General features: G+C 47.5%; 2 protein-coding genes across 3 annotated transcripts in view; one reads left to right on the top strand and one right to left on the bottom strand.

The window, feature by feature from the left end:
- Positions 1–202: 202 nt before the first annotated feature.
- GDF5 (growth differentiation factor 5) lies at positions 203–5,177 on the bottom strand. Its single transcript, XM_064391351.1, has 2 exons — positions 3,612–5,177; positions 203–2,089 (listed from the first exon to the last, which is right to left on the bottom strand). Exons 1-2 carry the CDS (start codon positions 4,243–4,245, stop codon positions 1,221–1,223), a joined length of 1,503 nt encoding a protein of 500 aa, XP_064247421.1. The 5' UTR covers positions 4,246–5,177; the 3' UTR covers positions 203–1,220.
- A 3,673-nt stretch (positions 5,178–8,850) lies between these two features.
- The window catches only part of LOC135281964 (centrosome-associated protein CEP250-like), a 28,055-nt gene continuing 14,525 nt past the window's right edge, over positions 8,851–22,380 (top strand). Inside the window, exons 1-20 of one of the 2 annotated variants that reach the window (XM_064391349.1) lie at positions 8,851–9,152; positions 9,731–9,787; positions 10,466–10,548; positions 11,068–11,233; positions 11,855–11,961; positions 13,203–13,430; positions 14,008–14,104; positions 14,585–14,683; positions 15,444–15,605; positions 15,905–16,083; positions 16,535–16,717; positions 16,841–16,985; positions 17,266–17,412; positions 17,588–17,818; positions 19,160–19,353; positions 19,717–19,844; positions 20,019–20,188; positions 20,928–21,107; positions 21,717–21,851; positions 22,127–22,270. In XM_064391349.1, the coding sequence (XP_064247419.1) occupies positions 9,036–9,152; positions 9,731–9,787; positions 10,466–10,548; positions 11,068–11,233; positions 11,855–11,961; positions 13,203–13,430; positions 14,008–14,104; positions 14,585–14,683; positions 15,444–15,605; positions 15,905–16,083; positions 16,535–16,717; positions 16,841–16,985; positions 17,266–17,412; positions 17,588–17,818; positions 19,160–19,353; positions 19,717–19,844; positions 20,019–20,188; positions 20,928–21,107; positions 21,717–21,851; positions 22,127–22,270 (2,952 nt within the window). In that variant the 5' untranslated portion in view covers positions 8,851–9,035. The remainder of the gene's footprint in view (positions 9,153–9,730; positions 9,788–10,465; positions 10,549–11,067; positions 11,234–11,854; positions 11,962–13,202; positions 13,431–14,007; positions 14,105–14,584; positions 14,684–15,443; positions 15,606–15,904; positions 16,084–16,534; positions 16,718–16,840; positions 16,986–17,265; positions 17,413–17,587; positions 17,819–19,159; positions 19,354–19,716; positions 19,845–20,018; positions 20,189–20,927; positions 21,108–21,716; positions 21,852–22,126; positions 22,271–22,380) is intronic. The other variant, XM_064391350.1, reaches the window with a different exon arrangement.

Here is a 22,380-nt window from a genome sequence, read left to right as displayed (position 1 = left end):
AATTTCTGTTGGTTCATAGGACCTTTCTGATCCGTCTGTAGTGGAACATTTGGTATTTACCTTTGTGGGTGGAAACTACAGGGACAATCCCATTTATAATCTATGTCTGTAATAGATAAAGAGGATATACAAGCACACAGTCCTTAGAGGCTGGAATAAAAGGATACCAAAGCTCTTTTGCAACCATCTGCATAACTCATTTTTGCCCCAAACACATCAAGTCACAGTGTCATTCCCCACCAGATCAAACCAGGCCTTCCTTTCAAATCTTTCTTTCAATGTTTCCACAGTTTCTCTCTGTGGCAGCAAAATACACAGACATGTTTTGCATACCCCTGGTATTCTGCTGCATGGAAAAGTCCTTTTCACTTGTATTTATTGTACAAAAACATAAAACAATTTCTTAATTGTGTTATAATTATGCAGATTTGGACAGCTAGGCACAATGCAGCACTGTGTCAATAATTTATTACATCTTATGCCATAATTGAACACTTTTACTATGAGCACTTGAGAACAACTTGGACCTTATACAGAATAATATATTTTGCTACATAATAATGGAAAGGTGGATACTTAAGAAAGATGTGTAGCTTGGAGGAAAACATACATGGAAGCAAACACCTCCTGCATCACCTATCTTTATGTAAAACTTAAAACTAAACCAACATATTATATTTAATGACCCCTTTTTATATATTTTAAGAGCTAATCAGAAGGAAATCATATTACAGTGCAACTATTTACACCAAGATGTGGGCACACCAGAACACAACTCTTCTCAACATTGGGACTCTTTTCTCACATTTATGAATGGACAAAGCACATGGGAATCAGACAGAAATTCATTCTCAAGAACAATGTTCAAGGAACAAACAGGTCATATCCACAGCACACTGATATCATCTCTATCCACTGCCTCGAGGCTAAAAGCAAGAGATCTCAAGGTGTACAAGGTATCATCTTCTCTGTCATGGACTTCACTTAGAGTCAGTCCTGTGTTGCCAGCCGCACACAGCCTTAAATCCAGCTGTGTGACAGCATCCAAATGCTGCTGAAGTATGTCCATGGAGAGACACAGAAACACTGGATTTATTGCTGCATCCTTGTAAACATGCTTACCCTAAGGGTAAGAAATCTAGTTAACCTTGCTTGAGGAGAAGTTGTGTTCAATGTGTCAAATTTCCTTTCATAACATATTCACGTGAGCAACTGTTCTGCTACCTACAGCCACACGACTCCACCACCATGTCCTCGTACTGCTTGTAGACCACGTTGTTTGCAGAGTCAATGAAAAGGATGCTGATGGGGCTCAGCCGGGTTGGCACACAGCAAGTCGGGGGCGTGGACTCGGGGTCCATCGAGTTCATTAAAGTCTGGATGACTGCGTGGTTGGTGGGCTCCAGGTGGGATCGGAGGGGGAATTCACAGAGCCCTTCGCAGTGATACGCCTCATACTCCAGAGGGGCTATTATCCAGTCATCCCAGCCCATATCCTTAAAATTCACGTGGAGGGCTTTCCTGCTACACCTTGCCTTCAGGTTCTTGGTGGGCCTCTTCCCTTGCCGTGTTGCTAGAGGAGCTCTTCTCTTCCGTCTCTGGTTGAATAAGTACTCATAAACAGTTTTGTCATCTTGGCCGGATCTAGCTTTGATTTCATTGAAGAATAAGTCTCTTTTTTTCGTCCTCCCAAACACCAAGAACAAAGCCTTTTCATTGACCTGTCTTCCTGTTCTATTAAATCCCACACTCCTGAGATCAACAGCTCTCCCCCTGTCAAAAGTTTCCAGTTCAAAACACAAGTTAACCAAGTTTTTGAAGTTTCTGAAAAGTTTCCAGATGTCAAACACTTCCCACTTGGGTGTATCAGTGATGCTGACAGTCCGAGAGTCCAAGAGTGTTGAGGATTGTCTGTTTGTAGAGCAACTAAATAATTTTACTTGGGAAGTTTTTCCAGAAGAGTGAGACTTCCATGTATCAGAAGGTTTTTTCCTCAATATTCGAAGCTCTGCTCCCAGCAAACCATCTTTTTCTAATGCACTGATGTCAAAAATATATTTTTGTTTTCTTATAGTTGGTGCTCGCTCATCTAAAAAAAGCACACAGATTTTAAATGTATATCAAGCACAGACCAATATCACTTATTCAGTTCTTAATGGTTTTCCTCAAATTTGCTCATAAGCCTCAAAGTTAGCCTACTGAACAGAAAAAACAATTGTTGTCTGAGGGATCAGACCCATGCAGGGACTCAGAAGAACTCAGGGACTCACCAGAGAAATGAGTTTCTGAGTCTGCCTTGTAGAAATCTCCTTTCTTTCACCAGTAGGCATTTTCTACCTTCAAAGTTATGATTAGCCAGTTGAAAAATAATACTTTTTCAGCACTGAGCATTCACAGGACCTATTTACCACTCATATCCTACTTAAATTACTGAAAGAGAGCTTCAGTGGTGACCAGGCCTTATGCTTGCTCCAAACATGAGTCAATTTACCTAGATGATGCAACAGTGAATTAGTCGTTTAAAACCAGCATCCCCAGGAACTGCCAGAGATAAGGATAATTGTCTAATTAACTAAATCCCACATAATTCACAATTTTTCAAACTGGGCAGAAAAAAAATTCCTCTTTATCCTGACTTTACATTCACTTGCTTCAGGTGGTGAAGAATATAGCTGAGCCATATTCATTCCAGTGAGGTGACATTAACAGAGCCTTCCAGTGGCAGCACTTGAGAGCAGTGCATCCCCCCTTCCCAGCAGCCAAGCTATCAATGAAGAGACGGCAAACAAATCCAGTCCTGGTGAGTCTTTCATCACAATTCCTTCACCAGCTGTGTTGCTTCCTTGAGAATGTGACAAAACTCTTACAAATGTCACTGGAAGCAAGATGGGACTCCCAAAGGAGGGTGGTGAGGTGAACATCATTCATTGGGAGGCTGGTTATTTCTCCTGTGAAAGCAGACACTAGCCCAAATTTCCAGAAGTGTTTGGAACAGGAATGTTGAGCTGCAAGTTCTGGAGTCCTGGATGTTATTACCCTTGGTAGCCTGTGCAGCAAGGAGCTGTGGGCTCCTTGGTGCTATCTGAAATGTTTAAGATAGTACAGATACACCCACCCCACAGGATAATGATCCCTGGGTCTGCAGTGTAGTTCCTCACAATTCTACCTTGAACAAACCAGACTGGGGTTTTTTTGACAGAATAGCTCTGTTCTTAGCATATTATGTGTTTTTAGGCACACTACAATTTAACATTAGCTGTTTCCATGAGCAAGTTTCCAGCTAGCTAGAAAGAAAATAAGACAAAAATGCAAAAGGTTTTTAAACACCTAAGCATTCAAAGACTGATTGATTTTCCACAATATGCATCTAAAATACTTCCTAAATGTTTTCTTTGGCTGCCACACAACCATCTAGTTCTGCCTGTAAATGAGTTTTCCAAGATAAGGCAGGAGGACAAAATCTGCAGCAAAGTTGTGAGATTTCATTTACATTAAAAAGAGCTATTTGACTTTACCAAAGTATGATTATTTTCCAATACTCTCTGCATTTATAAGCACACTCAGACATCTCTCTCTGTTCACACTCACTCACACACAAGCTCCTTTCTTACCTTGTCCTTTGTCTATAAAGCTGGTTATTGTATTGGCAAGTCCAGCCTCCAGTTTTACACTTCCATTAACACCCTTTCTTTCTGCATCTGAGAGAGTCCTGTACAAAGAGAGCATGTATTCATGTGGCGTTATCGGGGGATGTCGGAAAGTTTCCTTAGCTTCCCTCTGGGTTACAGGCTCTTTAGTCTTTTTGGTTTTGAAAGAATCAGTGTCAGTACTGCTCGTGCCAGTTTTTTTCAAAGCCACCTTGCTGCTAAGATTTTGAACCTTTGGAGTCACTGTCCTTACTCCAGAAGGTCTGCTGGGGAGATGTCCTACCTTGCCCTCCGTGGCTGCTGTTCTTGAGGGAGCCTTCTTTGAGTCATCATTCTTGGCCAGCAGAGCTCCAGCCTGAACAGCACTGCTTTTAGTCCTGGCCTTTGAGGTCCCAGCACTGTATCCATGGCTTGCAGTCCTCAATGTACCTGCCCGTGCAGAGGGGTTCCTCTCCTTTCCATCTGCTTTCAAAAAACCTAGTTTAGATCCTGAATTACCCTGGCCTGCTTCAGAATTACTCAGCGCTCCAGGAACTAGATCCAGAGACAGCCAAGTCAAATGCCAAAGCAGTAAAGTGAGAAAATGCAGGATTTTCATCCTCTGGTCTTCCTCTGAATGCCACTAAAGAAAAAATCAGAAAAGGTTCCTCCAGTTTGGCAGAAGAAAACATGAAAGAAATTAAAAACCAAAGATAGCAAAAATGGTTTTCGTTTGAGATTAAAACATTTCAAATATCGCTGTTCAATACTTGTATCCAGTCCCATAGTGGAAATGCTCATGAACTCAGATACGATCTCCCCTGACTTTAGTTAGCAGCTATAAAGAACTTGTTCTTGAAAAGAGAAAGTTTACCACCTCGTTTTCTTCTGTAAAACTGACTGAAAACTTGAAGGAGTCTTGTTTAAATCCAAGGGTTTTTTTTTTTTTTTTCCAAGAAGGAAGAATGGCGTAATGCTGCCTCTGTGTTAAAAGGTTTTTTTAAAGTTTTGAGTTTTGAATCCTTTCCAGTGAAAATATTTCACACACAGAGGCCTGCAGGTGCTCAGAAATCTTTTACAAACCTGAACTCTGGAATTGGAAACGGAATTCCAACAAACCTATTTAATTACTCTCTGATGTCATGCTGTCTAAACTAATTTAACTGCGATATATTTCTTAAAAAAAAATCTTCTTTACCCTTTTCATTAGCATGAGTCATACTCTGCCTCATGTGAAACAGCTCCACAGGCTCAAAACTCCAGAGGATGCCTTTTCAAGTGGCAGTATGACCTCTGCCTCAGCCCTCGATGAACTTCACATTTAGACAGGACAAACTGCAAGATCAACAACTGAGAGCTGTCACACAGTCCACTGGACACATACATAAACTAATTTAGAAATAATTCATGTAGCTCTTTTTCCAGAGAACTTCTAACAGTGGCTTCACTCCGTCCCCCTGTGACTGAAGGGCTGCGCTGCAACGCAGGCGCTTAACGAGGGTAACATTTAATTTTACACAAACTCAACAGGGCCGTGCCCGCAGTCAGTGTATTTTGGCTTATTTATTGCTGTGCTTTAAAAAACCCGTGTCAGCCCAGCTGGAGAAGCAGCTCCTGCCGGAGGGGATGCCCCGCGGGGCGGGCGCGGTGCAGCGGGGCAGCAGTGCACCCTGCAGGCAGCCATCCTCCTCCTCCTTCTTCTCCTTCTCCAGAGCCACTCGGGAGCTGGAGACAGGCCGAACCCCTGTCTTTCCTCCCGAGATTGCTGAGCAGCAGCCTTTGTTTTAATTTTAGATGCGAAATGTCCAAGATCTGCTGACCCCGGGGCCCCAAGAAGGCTGCCGGTCAAAACCAGCGCTCCTCGCTGTCAGGGCTGTCCTGCAGCTTTCAGCCAAGTGTGTCTTTCATAACCTGCAAAAAACGAACTGTTGTTCTAAATGAGCCTTCGGGAAAGGAGGCACTGGCTGGACTCGGCAGGAATTACTGGGACCCATCTCTCATCTTGCACTGATGCTAAGCCCAGTCCTCCTGCAGTTTCTTTTCTTTCCGAGTTAAGATGGAAGGAAAAAGGTGCACCACCTTTTAGCTTGTTCTGTGTGTGCTTAGCATTCCCCACCCACCCTGACCAGTATCAGAAATACTGAACTGCTTTCATAAATGACAACTTGTATGACATGAGGAGCTCTGAATGCTTCACTTGTTTAGATGGAGGAACTGAAGGACAGAAGAGTTCAGTGATTTTAGAGATGTCACAAATAAGGTAGATTCAAATCATGATCCTGCTGATTTTGATCTAAAGACCCTTCCCTCTGATGTCAGTTGTGTTTTTGATATTTCCCTGCAAAATAAAGCAGCTTCTCCTGGGTCACCTCTGGTGAAACCATTCCACAGCATTCCATGGCCCTCCCAGCCATGCCATCACTTTATCCTTCCCATATTGCCCACCTTTCTGCTGGGTGCTGTGCTGTGCCTGGTTCTGCACCTTGGGGGTATTTATCAGCTTGCCAGTAAGCCACAAAAGTAGCTAAATGTAGAATTTCCACTTTTAGTCTATCCCTCTTCCAGTTTTCACAATGCTTTTAAGAATTTAATATCTTTAAAAGATCGTTGCTCTATCAAACTTGGCTGAGATTTGCAAACATTTAAGAGATGGGACATGAAAGAGCAGGAGGTTGGACAATGTGATTACATGGGCCTTGTCTTAGTAAATCAAATTAAAACATGATCACTGATATGTTCAAAGAATATTTACATGTCTGAGATTAAAAAATCTTAGTGGGCTGGACAGAGCTAGACAGAAAGAAAAAGGAAAAGCAAGCAAAACAAGGTGTGCAAACTAATCTTCCTGTTTAAAAGAGGCTGTGTTGAAGCAAATGCCATCGCAGTGCTTGGAACCACAGGAGCGCAGATGCTGTAGAGTGCACTGAGCCCCACAGACCCCAGAGCGGAATGCTGACCCTGAACAAGACCCACAGAGTGGGGGTTTCCTATGAACCCTACACCAAAGTGGAGTCATTCCAGCTGGCTAAACTCAAACTTCACTGATATGTTCAATAGGTAGCTAGGAGCCCTCCTGCTGGTGAGGTTCTGGATACAGGACACAGTGGAAGTGGTGTTCCATGTCATGAATAGAAAGATATCTATTTTTTTAGGTTGCAGAGTTAAAAACAAGTCAGACCAGTTGCTGTAAGTTAGTTTCACTGTTAAAGAAGAGTTCTTCAATTACCTGTTAATGGCTGGTGATTAACCATTGTCCCCCTGATGCTGGCCGCTTGCCAGGGAGGGACACCAGGACAGACCCTCCAAGCGAAGAAGAATAGCAGTGACATCAGAGCCAGTATGCAGATGAGAAATGCATTGCGCCCCGAATTTTTACAGTTTTTCCCAGGAAAACCCCTAAAATTACGAGCCAACAAGTGACCTAAGTGATGTCTAAGGATGGGAGCGTAGTCCAGTGACTGCTTGGATCCTTTTTGATTCTCACCCTAACCTAAAAAGATGTTAATTAAAGAGACGACCCGGGGTGTTAGACAAAAAAGCCAGGAATCTGCGACTCTCTCGCAAGGACGGAATCCCCAGCTCTGCCTGCAGATCTGCGGACAAAGCCGCATCACCCTCCTTCTCTGTGCCACTCCTGGGAGCAATGGCGGCGTAGGCGCGACCCGTCGATTTCTCCCCACCTGAGCTGATTCTTCTTAATAAAGGCGTTAAAAAGGAGAAAGATCTCCTGCCCATTTATTTCATTCCAAGCCTCTCACTGCTCACCACCAGCCACACTCCTGTGCACCCTGAGTGGCACCCAGCCTACCTGTCCTTCTGAGCCTGTTCTGTGACAGCAGCTCCTCCCTCACACGGTGTGGGTAGGAATTTGAAAAGGGAGGGCCACCTGTGTCCCTGCTCCCTGAAAGTGCCTTGCCTCCTGTTCTCCAGATCCTGACATTATGCCTTCATGAGCTGTGACGCCTTCTTCAGTCAATCTCAGCCCTTCTGGATGTCCAGCATGGTCTAGAGGAAGGGATCACTCTGGGGAGCCAGGGAAAGATTTCATAGTGTTGAAAACACTGCCATTCCCTGAGGATGAGCAGCTCCATTGGATATGAGTTAGAATTTGCTCTCTGCTGCAAACTTGCAGTTGAAGCTGCACATGGAAGTCTTTACAGTGATCTATCAGGAAATTAATTGTCCTTTCCCAGGTGGACTAATTTCCAGAAAGGGCTTACAAGATTGAGTTAACTCCATATATTAGGCCATTTGCTGTCACATTGTTTTGCTTATTGAAACTAATTATCATTCTGTTTGTGGGAGGATTTAGACTTCTGCACCATAGCACTTGGGCAATTGTTTTTTAAAAGTGTGAAGTTATAATTTAGGAAGGAACTTAACAGCTCTGTGCTTTTCAAAAGGAAAGAATTACACAAAACCTACAGATGTTATAATTAAAAATTGCTTATCTTGGGCCAGAGCGAAACAAATGTAATGATGTTTCCATTTCCATGTGAAGATGGCATAATTTAAAACACTGTGCTACAATGTTGTGATGTTAAATAAAAAATTGGAAGTCCAAAGAAATAACTGTGTCATTGGTTATTAAGAAACTACATCTGTGAGCAGTAGTGAACTACAAAGTCCAGATTCATAGAAACAAGGAATATTCTGAGCTGAAGTGTTATTTTTGTTTTCTGATTCCACAGATGTACCTAATTTCCCCAACTCTGAATGAAGTGGAAATTATTTTTTTCCTAATTTTTGGTACCTCTGCCTGTTACCAGTTAGAGAAATTCAGGGTTTGTTTCAAACTTCTTCAAGCCTGTTCACTAACAGAGTCCCTCCATTTGGTATACAATGTTAAGTTGCCTTTGATAGGTATTGTTCATCTTTGCAATAGAAACATGTTAAAATTATTCAAGATTTGAGAGAGAGATTCTGAGATCCCAAATTACTTCGCTGACCAAAGAGAATTTTGGTGGCAATTCATTTTTTCCCACCTCTTTAAAAAAAAAAAAAAAAAAAAAAAACAAAAACCAACTCAGAATGTCAGCGATGAAGCATTTACTGTCACGGGAAAAAGCAGGGACTGAAACCAAGCCAGCTTTATTCAGCAGCCAAATACAAAATGAAACATATTTTTAGCAATGGGGTTAGCTTAACTAACTCTCAGAACAATTCCCGATGCCATGTGGAGGGCTCACTACCACTGTGTTTTCTGATTACACTCCCTGCCGGCGCGGCGCAGCGGAAGCGCCCACAGACAGCCCCGGCGCTGGGCCCGGCGCGGGCAGGCCGCACCGCCCCTCACGGAGCCCGCGCTGCCTCCGGGCGGCCCCGGGGAGCCGCTCCTCCCGCGGCCGGCGGGCGGGACCCTGGAGGCGGGCCGGGCAGGGCACGGCCCCGGGCTGGGCCGGGCCGGCCATGGCGGGCAGCTCGAGCCACAGGGAGCTCAGCCCGGCCTCGCTGCGGCGGCGGCTGCGGAGCGCGGAGGAGGCGCAGCAGCGGCAGGCGGGGCTGGTGCGGCAGCTGCAGGACGAGGTGAGGAGCGGGCGGGGCGCGGCGGCGGGGAGGGGGTGCAGGGCTCGGCGGGAACCCTCGGGGCCTCCCCGGACAGGCGGCGCCGGACTCGGAACTCGGGGCGGGGAGGCCCCGGGAGCGCCCGTCCCGCCGCGGTCTCGCTGCCGAGCCCCTCCCGATCTCGGCGCCCGCAGCATCGCTGCTGCTCGGCCCCGTTAGCAGCGTTTGTCCCGGGCGGGAGTCGGGCCGGTTTGCTTGCAGAGCAAGTTTGAAAACTCATTTCGGCCGCTTCAAGGACCCTCTTGAACAGCCAAATGTTGGCTCGGGGTACGTGAGGGCCGTGGGTCAGGTAGAGCTGCCCGCACCTGTCCCAGCGTTCTGCTTGCTGCCGCTGTCTCAGGTGAGCAGACGGCGCTACGGCTGAAAGAAACCCCGCCCCAATCTCTGTCGTATTAAATCAAGCTTCCCTATATTGTGGTGACTTCTTGTTGAGCGTATCAGAATCACTGTGCTGGACAGAGTCAGAGAAAAGTTAATGTGGGGTGAGCAGAGTCTATAACAAGCTGCTTCTCTCACCTTCATTCTCTGTATCCATTCAGGTACTGCAGTACCAGACCTGGTGTCGAGAGTTGGAGCAGCAAGTGAAAGCTGCAGGGGTAAGTGTGCTGCAGGTTGTGAACTAAAAGGGTGTCTCTAACCTTCCCAAACGCAGACCAATAAAAAACCCTCCACAATCCAATTACAAGAAAGCAGATTTTTACTGTCTGAGGGTTTAGAGAAACACTGTGAGTTTTCCCATCAGTGTTTTGTCCAGTTGCCATTCTTAGAGCAGTCAGTAGTCTCAGAAATTTGAGTCCGGAAAACGCAGCTGAGGATTTTAATTTTGTGAAAGAGTGCTTCATTAGAGTTACATTTGTCCTGGGTCTCAGGAGAGGACTGTGCTGCAGATAGAGCTGTCCTGGAGAAAGAACCAGTTGTAACAGCTTTTTGGAAGTCAGGAAGGCTGGTGGTCAGCATACAGAGCTGGCTCTGTGCATTTCTTTCTGCTTCATAGCTAAAATAAACCTAGAAGCCAAAGGGAAGAATAGGAGAGCATTCCCAGGCTTCAAGTCGAAATCAGCAGTTGAGGTCATGAAGTGAGGACACATAGCAGTGAGAGCGTGGAGAGCTACTCACACTAACACCCTTCCCTTCCTCCCTAGTCACAGCACTGTTACACCTGGAAGAAGCCATGAGCTCCTGAGATACCCAACAAATAGATGGGAAAGTGTTGGATGTTGACAGTTTTGAAGGAAACACTATCATTTGACTAAACACTTCCTTTCTTCTTAAAGGGATCCCTTCCAGGCAGGTGGGAGGCCACAGCAGACCACAGCCTGGAGAAAGCACTGCTTCAGGTGGAAGAGGAGCAGCAAAGGTACAAGGAAGAGGCATTTCTTCATACTTGGTATCCTGGATGCTCATGGAAGTGAGGGAAAACCTGTTGGTGCTACCTGGTATCCCCTAGGGAAGTGGTTGGGCAGGAGAAAGGTCCACAATCTGCTTTCTGTGGTGCAGTAATAGTGCTGTGTGCTGAATGGCTCTGGTTTGAGTGGGGAAGTGGGGTGTGTATTCTGGTCCCTTTCCAGCATAAATTGTTCTGTGGTTCAGTAGGTGAACAACTGACGGTGGACAGTGCTATAGAAAAGTGATACATCCAGTGACCTGTGGGTATTGTCAGGGTTGAAGGGGAGACCAAAATCATGGATGGAAATTGAAGGCTCAAAGCACAGAGAAGCAAATGAGGTTTTCGTGACAGAGAGACCTTAGTTAACACTGTAAAGTGCCTTTACTGCCTCTCAAACAACAAAGTCAGTGTCAAGGGAGCTGGAAAATCACAGGGATGCTGGACAGCTGCTGTTCAGTGACCTCACTGTTGTTTCTCTCCTTTTCCAAGGTGTGAGAATCTGGCAGAAGTGAACACTCTCCTGCGGGAGCACCTCAATAAAGCCAGTGAGGTTAATTCTGCCCTCAAAGAAGATGTTGGAAAACTGACGGTGGATTGGATGAGGGCCCGGGAGGAGCTGGAGTTGAAGGAGAGCGAATGGCGCACTAAACAGGAGGTGAGGATGGGCGAGGAGAATGGGAATGCGTTTTGTTCCTGGCATGGAGAACTTGCTGTGTGGAGGCTGTGGCTCTGCTGAGGATAGAGGAGTGTCAGCAGAGGGTGCTTGGAGGAGATGCCCACCTTCTGTGACTGCCCTGCTTGGTCAAGAAGATAGAGCTGGGCACTGTAGGGCAGTCACAGGAACACTTGTCTCTTTAATAGTTCCTTAATCCTTGTTTTGAGCAATTGAGACCAGAGAGGTCTGTGTGTGTTCAGCTTCAAAGTGGCCAACACAGGAACAAGACAGGCCTCTTGTACTGACTGCCTGTTGTAAGCCAACCTGGCACTGGTCTTGAAAGAGCTTGTGTTTGTGTTCCTCTGCTGGGACTTTGAGGTGGTGAATCACAATCAGTTTGCTTTGCTGCTACCCACTGCTACTGGAGAAGTGTGGATGTTCCCTTCTGGGCAGGTGGTTCCCTTCTGTGGGCCTCTGTGGTGCCTCTTTAGTCCTTGATGCCCCTGGTGCAGTAGTTACCAAAAGGCACCTGGTGATGGTGATTTACTCTCTCCTGTCTGAAAGATGTCACAGTGACAGTAAAGGCTGAATTGGCATTTCTTTTTGTCTTTGCATGTTCAGCTTTATGACAGCTACTTAAGGGGGGAGCATAGCCGTCTGCTCAGCCTGTGGCGGCAGGTGGTGACCTTCCGCCGCCACTTCCTGGAAATGAAGACTGCCACGGACCGGTGAGTGGAGGTTGAGGCGAGATCTCCTGCAGCAAACATGTGGCTTGCTTGCTTTTCGTTCCTGCTTTTTGAACCTTGGTGTTGCATTAGTTACAGCAGAGGTAGGATTTCCCCTTTGGCGGTCAGAAGCAATGACATTCAGCATGATTTGGGCTGTTCTCAGAAGAGTTGTTGGCTGCTGGTCTTCAGATAAAGCTGAAGGGCTTGGGCCGTGAGGACAGCAGAGGCTCTGAGTAGGTGATGACTGTGGTGATGTATGGGCATGTGAACACAGGCACAGAAATGCATGGACACCTGCGAAGAGACTCACTGAAGCTGTGTATGCAGCATATACAGTGGTCTCTTTTGTGAAATTTTAAAAACCTCCCTTTAAAAAATCTTGCCAGGTTTTTTTCCCACTGCTCCTAAGAGAAAGATGATTAATGCATATTTTTTCCCCTTTTCATTTCCAGCATGCATTTATTCTAGTCAGTTTGTATCCACTTACTCCTCTCCCAGCATTGCTGAAGGAAAGAATAGCTTCTCTACCCTGTTGCTGCATTTGTCCAATTTATTTTGCTTAGTTTGATACCTCTTTTTATGATTGTTTTCTTGTTCTTGGTCTCTCTGAGGTTCTTTTGTCCCAAGAAAAATAGTGTGGCCATAATAGTACCTTCTGGAGTCAACATGCACTTTCAAACGCTGGGTTACTGTAACGCATTTGTCTTCTTTGACTATAAGTCTTCCCTATTGTGTGGAGTCTGCCTGACCTGCTATTTAGTCTTTGTGTTGTTTGTGCTTTTATGTTACAGCATTTCAGGCTGAGTCTTACACCACCTTTCTGAAATGTTTTGTATAGTCTTGAGCTTCTTAGCAGTCCAAGTGGGGGTAACAGAGCACTCAAGAGCAGAGTATATAAAAGCTGGGGATTTAGGTAAAATTCCTAATATCTATTAATGATAATTACAGTATGTTAATAAGAGTAATTTGAGATACTTGAGGCTTTCTGGCCTGTGCCATGTCTTACTTCTTATATCTGAGAGGAAAACAAACTCCACACTTGGCTACCTGGTAAAGTCATTGCTCAGCTGTCAAGATGTGTTCTTGACAAGTGTCCCCAAGCGTCAGGTGAATGACTTGTCCCCAGTGAAAAAGTTACCTTGCCTTCCAGCTCTTCTTGATGCATGATTGCATGCTTCAGAAGTGAATCAGCTGATAAAGATTTTGGAGTGAACATTGGCTTTTTCTTCCTTTCTCTTCAGAGATTTGTCAGAGCTGAAGGCAGAGCAAATGAGGCTTTCTGGATCTATTCTTGTGAACTGCTCTCACCTGAACTCCTGTGTGCACCTCAGGGAGTCCATCCCTGTGGGTAAACCTGCCCTGAAGGATCAGGCAGAGCAGCAAGTGGAACCAAAAATAAACCAGACAGCTCAGGAAGTGATAGCCTTACAAGTCAGGTGTGACATGGAGAAGAAAGAGCTTCAGGACAGGTAAATGTGTTTTAACTTTGTTATTGCCAGCATTATCTTTTGTGGCAGCTTCTTGGGTTCACAGATGGGCTGTGCTCACATTTAGAACAGCCCTGTGTCTGTCACCAGTCAAACTCTTGCCTTTGACAGAAAGGATGGAAGAAAGTATCTGCCTGACAGAAATTCTTCCAAGTAAGACAAGACTGAAAAAGAGAGAGCCTCTGATAGTGCTTTTGCTGTTAACTGATTCTTGGTGAAAAACTTCAGCACAAAGATAATGTTTCTTGTGTTTCTTCTACAGCCCTTTTATTTCTCAGGGCTGTGCTGAAGGAGTTGGGAGGAATTTGCCCAGGGCCACCATAAGCTCTGCAGCACCTCTGTGCTGACAATTCCTTGCAAGACTTCCAAGGCAGAGGCCTTTGGGGCAAGAAGTGCCATTTTGCAACATCAAGTGTATTAACCTGCAGAGATGAATGCTGCCTTTGCTGTGTTTCCTGGGTTGAACTTTGCTATGCTATGCTTTGGGGAGCTGCTTGGCTCTTAACCAGGTGCTGGTGTGCAAAGCTTTTGGAATGGCACGTAGACCTTCTCTTCTCAGGGTGATGGAGCTCTCAGCCTTGCTTGTGCAGTCTCAGAAGCAGAACGAGGAGAAGGAGAAGACCATGAAAACACTTAACGACACAGTGGAGATTCTAGTATGTTTTACCTTTACCTGGGAGATAGCCCAGTGTTTGCTCTCCAGTCTGAACACAGAGGTGTAGTTTCCTCAGGAGAAACTGTGTAAAGATGCCCAGTATATGGGAATATCAGGCACCGTACCAAAATATTCCTCGTGTGTTCAGCAGATGTGGAGTCAGTCCAGATGCAGGCAGGGCTAGGGTACTGCAGACAGTTCAGGAGTCTTCCTCTGAGGGGTGGCACCAACGCTCTTCTGCCTGTGACTTTAGGACTGTGGGGATCAGAGTTCCTTGGAACTGACTGTTTAATAGCAGTCTATAAAAACTAGCTTTTGGTCTTCCTCATAGTTTTACTAGAGAAGAAATAGAATAGGTATGGACAGGAATATACTGGAATCACTAAAGCTGAGACTTAGCAGTGTGACTGCTACTGAGGATGGGAATGCTGCAGATGGGAGCAGCTCTTCTGTGCCCACCCTTTCTTTATTCTGTTCTCAGGAATCAAGTTGGATAGAGAAAGAATTTGCAGCTTCATTGAGTAACAGTGCCAAAGAAGAGAATCTTTTCCTTCAAAAGCTCATAAAAAATATCACTGAGGTGAGTACAGACCTGGTACACAGACCACATCACTGTAAATTTGATTTTAAAGTATTTGAGGAAGGCAACTGACTGGCCTAGGGACTAGAGATATATCTTATGTATTATCTGTGTTAACTGCCATTGCCTGTTTAATTTTTAGACCACTTTTCTGACACAGAACCTGCTGTAGCTTGTGAGTTGCTGTGCTGTGACAATTCAGTGAGTCATTACAAGCTGCAGTATCTTTGCCTTCACCACCCCACTAAGGTCTCTCTTGGACTGTGTTTTTGGAGTGTGCTACTCGACATTTGTGTTCCCATGTTTCTTGGGCAATTCACTCACCCTCTTTGAGCAATGAGTCTGTTGTTCTTCAGATCTTTGTGAAAGGTCACTGACTCAGTCGATGCACTTGCCAGCTCTGCTCCTTCCCTCAGTGTTCACTGACCACTATAATCTCCCCAGAACCACAACTTTCAGGGATAACCTTAACTTAGTACTGAAGCTCTCTTAATAGAGAAGGGTGTAGTTGTCAGCTCTTCTACACAGCTGCAAGAAAGTGAGTGTTCAGGCAGCCTCCAGCCACTTCACACTTGTGAAGAGTAGCTATATTCAGAAATCCCAGGAGTACATGTAGCCACAGGTACAAACCCTTGAGGACTGAAGAAACCAGAAAATTGAGTTTTGAATTACTCCAGGGTAAAGTGGGAGGAGAATGAGAACAAGATAAAGAAAACTAAGTAAAATGAGCAAAGACTAACAGGTGGATATGGGCTTTCAGATGGTGTTAGACGACAGTGACAGCATGGTCAGCATTATCTGCACTGGCAGTTCCCAGCATGCAAACTCTGGGGACATCTTCTCAGCTCCGAGATCTGTTGATGCAGGGCATGCCTTTGGACTGGTTCTGGAAGCACTGGCAAGGATGCGAGGGGCAGCACGGGTGAGAGCTTTGTGTCTTCCCTGGTGGCCAAGGTTCAGTACTGAGGCCTTGCTCAGGTCAACACCTTTCCATTTGCTCAGCCACTTGAGGCACTTCTTTGCACTTTAATACTCCTGCACTGCTTTGCTGGTCTTCCCAGCTCTGTGTTCTGTTGCTTTTCTCTCCTTGATGCCCACCCTCTCAGCACAGCTTTTGCCTTCAGAGGTGCTGTCTCTGCTAGCTGTTTCTTCCAGCTCTCTGGAGCCATCTTCCCTGCTCCTTATTGCTCATTTGTGCTCCTTCCCTGCCTGTTCCTGCAGGCCCTGAGAGAAGAACTTTCTGCTAGGCAGGACTCAAACAAATTCCTGCTGCAGCAACAGAGACATCAGGAAGAGAAGTGCAGGGAGGTGCAGCAAAGGCTTGAGCAACTGGAGGAGAAATGCAAGAAGTCCAGCAGCCACCAACAGCACCTTCAGTCTTTAGTAGAAACACTCAGAAGGTGAGTATCTCCTCCTCCTCCTGTGTCCCAGAGGCAATCTGCTTCCAGGTCTGGGAGGTCAGAGGTGTCCTGGGTGAAGAAATCACCTGCCTACCATGTGTAGGCCTCAGTGTGGCCCTTGAGCATCATCCTGTCTGGGTTTTTCATGCTCTACTGTGACTCCCTAGGCTGTCTGGGAGATGCAGAGCCATGCTGAAATAGAAGACTCCTTCTTCTCACTGTTTTGCTTCCCTGAATCCAGTTCTTTGTGCACCCCTGCCCAGCCCCTGCTTCTCACTGAAGGAAGGCAAATTCCTGCCTTCCTTTCCCTTTGTCCCTGGAGGATTTCCTTGGGAGGGAAAGAGCAAGGTCTTCCTTAGCCCACTGCTCCCAGCTCCATCCTGAGTGCTGAGAATGGCATTGCTGACTCTTCAGGCCTCTTGGTTCTTCTGACTGAGCCTTGTCTCTGCAGTGACTGTGCAAACCTCGAGAAAACTAGGAAAGAGCTACAGGAGCAGCTTGGATTAAGGGAGCAAGAAGCCTCATGTCTGCGTCAGAGTAATGCTGAGCTGCAGATGAAGGAAGAGTCAGCCCAGGCAGAAAAGGCAGAGCAACAGGACAGGATGGAGAGAGCGTGCCGTGAGCAGGAGCTCCTGTGAGTGTTAAAGGTTTCTCTGGCAGTGCTGGGCTTGGGGAGGCCCAGTGTGAAGGAACAACTGATGCCTGCTCCTCTCTTGTAGCACAGACTGTTTTTCTAGAATCTCTTTCCCCTCCTCAGAGTGAAGGACTTGGCTGCACTTGAGGAAAAACACTCATTACTGCAGAGCGAGTTGGTAGTCAAGAGACAGACACTGGAGAAATTGCAGCTTCAGAAGGATCTGCTGGAGCAAGAGAAGGATGAGTTTGCCATGGCTCTGGAGAAGGTATGGACACCTTATTCCTAGGCAGCACTTCTGGGAGTGGGAACTGTGCCACCAAGATCACCTGAGATGCTGTTTCTGGCAGTAGAAGAGAGGGTCACTGTTGTTCTTCTTGGAAAATGGTGATCCAACCAGACAGGCTCTTTGGGATCACTGGTCCCCATGATCTTACTGGGAGCTCTGCCCTAGGAATAAGTCAAAGACACCCAGGGGAGGTGGAGTGGCTGGCTGCAGTCCAGGATTTTGCTGCCCTTCTTGTCCCATTGTTCTCTTGCCTCTCCAGGCACAGCGGTCAGTGGCAGAGCTGACAGGGGCTCAGAACAAGCTGAATGCTGAAAAAGCTGATCTGCAGGCTGCAGCAGAAAAGATGAGCAGCATCAATGAAAGTCTTGCATTGGACAAAGTGCAGCTGAACAAATATGTGTGGCAGGTGAGCAGAGTTGCCAGAGATGTGCCAGGCATTTGTCTCAGCCTTCTTAGCTTGTCACAGTCTGCACAAACTGACTGTGGCAGTGTTCCTTTTGTGTCTGAGCCAATCTTTCATAGTAATCTATTTTCTTCTATTTTCCTCTAACTTTATTTCCTGTATGTTTCTGTGACTCTAGCTGGAGCAAGAGAAGGAAGTTTTGTCTGCTAAAGTGGATGAGATGGAGAGAGAAAAGATCTGTGAGCAGGAGAAGCTGAACTTCTTTGAAAGAGCAAACAAAGAGCTCTGTGCAGAGAAAGCCCGGCTAGAGCAGCTGCTGAAGGAAGCAGAGGAGCAACGGGAGGAGCTGTGGCTGGAGCTTAGTACACTGGGAGAGGAGAAAGCAGAAACGCAGGAGAAATTCCATCAGGTGACCAAAAGTATGATGCATCCATGTGGGCACTGGGCTGCTTGGATGAGGGAGGCTTTACCTGATGGATTCTGCAGTGGTTTTGTCAGGGAGACATGTGGGTAGTGCTAGAGGTCACAATGCTTTGCTTGCTCCTTTTTGGAAACATGTGGATGGCTTGCAGAGCTGTTCCACAGTTCTCAAAGTTGTCCTCTGTTTCTACAGAGTCTTCTAGTCCACCTGTCTTTGTTGGCCTCTTTTTTGGCTCTTGATAAGTTGCAAAGAGAGAAATGTGTTTTCCATGAATCTGAGTGCGTGGCAAAAGAAACAAACTGGCAAAAGGATCAAACTCTGTAGCTCTGAATCCTTTTTCTGAAAAAAAAAAAAAAAAAAACAAACCCAAAACACCAGGTCTGCATGTTTCTGTTGATGCTTTTTGTCATAAAGTTGGAGCGCGTCCAGAGAAGGGAACAGCGCTGGGGAAGGGTCTGGAGCACAGGTGTGACCAGGAGTGACTGAGGGAGCTGGGGGGTTCAGCCTGGAGAAAAGGAGGCTCAGGGGGCACCTTCTTGCTCTCTACAACTCCCTGTGACAGGAAGCTGCAGCCAGGTGAGGGTCAGGCTCTGCTTCCAGGGAACAAGGGCCAGGAGAAGAGGAAACAGCCCCAAGCTGTGCCAGAGCAGGTTTGGATTGGGTGTTACAGGATAGCTGCAAGAGAAGGCTTTGTTTCTGATGGTCTCTGTCAGGCAGTCTCAGGTCTGGGCAATGTGGTAGGTGTGGCAAATGAACAGCAGAGGTTGTGCTTTGGCCACATCAGCCAGACGTCCATCAGTCACTAAATGTCTGCCCAGCACAAGAGCTGTTTCCCTTCCAAGCATCCTCTCCTTGCAGAGAGTGGCTTTGAATATGTGAGGAGGTTGTACTTAGATGTGGGTTTTGTTCTTAAAAGAGTAAATGCCATATATTTTCCCTTCATTCACAAAGCAAAATTGTCTTCCCCAGCCTTCCTGAAAATGTCCATCACTGAAATAGATCCAGAGACAAATTTTGTAAGCCAAGTGGCAGTTATGGAACGTGCACTGGTTTTGGGTGACAACACAGAGTCTGGAGTAGGGATATTTGTTGGGAAGGAGCAGTCTGGGCCCAGGCAAGGCAGCAGGGCCTGACACAGCACTTCCAAGGTAACAGTGCCAGGGGCTTCTGGCAGCCCAGGCTATCAGATCTGCATAGGGCAGATGCTGTGAAACTTGGAGCCCAGAGCACAGGTGCTCCTTGTCCTCTGGCTGCCTGCGAGGTGGTGCTGGCTGGCTCTGCACAGGGCTCCCGAGGAAGGGCTCCAGCTGTACCTTGTCCCACTTGCAGGTTTCCCAGGAGCAAGAATCGTTGAGCAGGGCTCTGGAGCAGCTGCGCCAGGAATCCTCTGACCAAGGGCATGAACTGGCCCAGTCATGCAGAGAGAAGGAGCTGCTGGGCCGGGAGAAGGCTGCCCTTGAGGGCCGACTGGCAGCCACAGAGCGCCACCAACAAGACCTTTCCAGGCAGCTGGCAGAGACCAGGTAAAGGCAGGGAGAAGACCCTGCAGAGGCAGGACAGGGCTGAAGAGCTGTAATGATAAAGGTGATAAACACTACACAGTGGTTTATTTTATCCTCTGTGCTTTTCAGATACAGATTTGGCTGTAGAGGCCAAGTTGGGCTGGGCAGTCTGTGCTGTGCCAGGCCATAAGGGAGGCCTGGGCAGTCCCTCAGAGGGCCCTGCTCTCTCTTGAAATGGCACAGATGTGCCTTCTCTGGACCAGTTTCCAGGTGACCCATTTTCCATACTCAGGTGTGGGGATCTTGAGCCACGTCATCCTGGAACATCCAGCTATGGGCTTCTGGAGCAAGCAACTCATGTCTCTCCATATTTGCAACTTGCAGGTCAGCAAAGGAGAGCCTGGAATCCAGGCTGTTTGCTGCTCAGCAGCAGATATCTCAGCTGGAGATCACCAGGAACCATCTGGAAGCTCAAGTGCTCATAGTCACACAGGCCAAGGAGGTGATAGAAGGTGAGAATCTCATGTGCTTTGTGGTGCTGCCCCTGCCTATAGAAGCTAAATACCTTGTAAAGCCACCTCTGTCCACAGAGCATCTTAGGAGTGGTGGGGCTGGATGCACTGAAAGGGCTTGAGGTCAGCAAAGTCAGTAAAGACTCTGACTCTTGCTGTTGGTTTGGTTTGCAGGAGAAGTGAAATGCCTGCAAGGTGAGCTGGAAGCAGAGAGAGCTCTCAGGAAGCAGGAACAGGAAGACACAGCTCAACAGCTCCTGCAGGCAGAGCAGCAGCACCACGAAAGCCTCAGGCTTCAGGGAACTGCTCAGCAAGTGGAAATAAAGAAGCTCCTGGAAGACCTGGTAGGGGCCAATTTGCTTCTGAATTGACCAAGCCAGCCCTGTGGGTTGGTGTAGCACAAGCAGAGGCTGAGGGTGTGAAAGGGCAGCAGTTCTCTGGCAGAGGCCTCCCACTGCTGGTCCAGACAGCAGAGGCAGCAGCTCGGACTTGGAGGTGCGTGAAGGCCCCCGGGATGGTGCTGGGACAGTAAATGCAGCCACAGCTTCAGTGAGGGTGTAAGAGCAGTTCCAGAGCAGGTTGGTCAGTGCCCACCCAAAGCGTGGCAGCCCAGGGCAGGATCATCCCTGAGTCCCACCTGCCACTGAGCAGATGCCAACGTGGAGCAGATGCCAACAGTGCTGCTGGCTGCAGGCGTGGGAACTCAGTTCCTTTCTTGCTGTGCTTCCATGGTGGGCAGAGGGATTGGCTTTGGGCTGGAAGCCATGGACAGGCCCATTGTCCCTGCTCGTCCAGTCCTTGTGGCTGGGGCATCAGGGAGGGGAAGGTGACATATCCTTTTCTGAGTGCTTGGACTCAATGCTTGGCAAGGTCCTTGCCAACAGAAGAGATTCCACCAGTCTGTGATTCTGGCACCTGCTGAGCCTCCTTTTGAATCCCCTGTCAGGACATGGTTTCTGGAGTGCAGAAAGCCATCACTGTTGTCTTTTCCAGCTGGGGATTGTGGGAGGGATGAAGCTTCACATTTTTCAGCAAGGAGCTTGCCTGGGACTTCATCTTGCAAATTTTTCCTCTCCTCCTCAGACAAGTGAACGTGAAAGGCATCGTGCAGAGATGCAGGAGACGCTGGAGCAATGGGAAAAAGAGAAGGCAGAGAGAGAGCAGGAGCACAAGGAGGTGCTGTTGGAGATGAGGCAGCAAGTTTCCACCCTGCTGGCCCAACAAGAAGAGGAACAAAGTAGATTTGAAAATGCCAAGCGAGAGGTAATGATTGTGAGAGGAGAACTGGTATGATTTTTTGCAAGGCTGGAGCTCTGGGAGATGGCAGGATATGGGGCTGTGTGGAGCATGGCCTCCGTGTCTTTTACATTGAATTAGGGGAGGTGCAAGCTGAACAGGGCTGTCTTTGGCACCAGGAATGAGCCCTCTCTTAGGAAGCCAGGCAGAGACATCAGCTGTCAGCTGAGATTTTTGTGCTGCTCTTGTGCTCTGTTGTTCTAAGATGCACCTCAGGGTATCTTCAGTGTTCTCCTTCTGCTCCCCTTTTGGTGTGTACTTGTAGGTGTTCCTAGCCTAAGTGAGTTTGGAGGACTTTTCTTTTGTGGGCACGGGGAGGGCGCAGCAGGAGCAGTGACAAGTGCAAAATCTTTTTAAAGACTTGCCTGGGGTATATCTGAACAGTAACCCAGAGATGTCTTCTGGGCTGTGTGTTAAGTCACTTCCTGGGAAGCTGTGTCTCCCCCAGGGCAGGCTGTGGCCCAGGGCAGCAGCAGCCAAGTGCTCTGAGGGCACGTGAGCCCATCCGCCTTTGCCCTTTGCCACATGGGTGTTGCAGGAGAAGTGTGAAGCCCTCTGCTCTTTCCTTCTGTGCAGGTCCTGCTGGAAGAGCAGAAGGAGAAGAGTGCTTTATCAGAGGCACTGCTCCAAACTCAGGGAGAGCTCAGCCGAGCCTGCCAGCAGGTCCAGCAGCTCAGGCAGGAGGTGCAAGAGCAGCAGGAGAAGGGGCAGGTAAGTGTGAGTAGCCAGGCAACGGAGGGCAGGGCAGTGATAAGGGCACAAAAGGCAGCTCCTGGGACTGAGGAGCCAAGGGCTGCCCCAGGCCCTGGGAGCACAGCTCCTGGTAGGCTCCAGAGCTCAGCCTGGGAAGGAAGGGTTGCAGGGGAAGCAGAGCTGGGTAGAGAAGCCAAAAGAAGCAGCTGAAAGAATGGGATTTTGAGGCAGCAAGTGGAAAGAGCTGAGCCTGAGGGTAGGTGCCAGGAAGTTGCTCTGCATTTTGTTGCCAGACCATCAAGGCAAATCTGCAAGCTGAGCTGCAGGAAGCTCACAGTGGAGTCGAGGCAGCAGAGAGGAGGCACAAGCAAGAGCTGCACGGCCTCAAAGAGGAAATGAATCTTCTCCTTGAGCAGAGGGAGGCTCTACAAAAGCAGGTGAGTGAAGGAGCAGTGGCACTGCAGTCATGCAGTGAGGGGTCTGTGGCCTTCTTGCTTTTCCACGGCAGAGAAGCGGCTGCAGGGGGGAGCCCTGGGGCTGTCTCGTG

Source organism: Passer domesticus, chromosome 16 (genome assembly GCF_036417665.1).
Source record: "Passer domesticus isolate bPasDom1 chromosome 16, bPasDom1.hap1, whole genome shotgun sequence".
Taxonomy (NCBI): domain Eukaryota; kingdom Metazoa; phylum Chordata; class Aves; order Passeriformes; family Passeridae; genus Passer; species Passer domesticus.
This window is presented reverse-complemented; position numbering and strand designations above follow the sequence as displayed.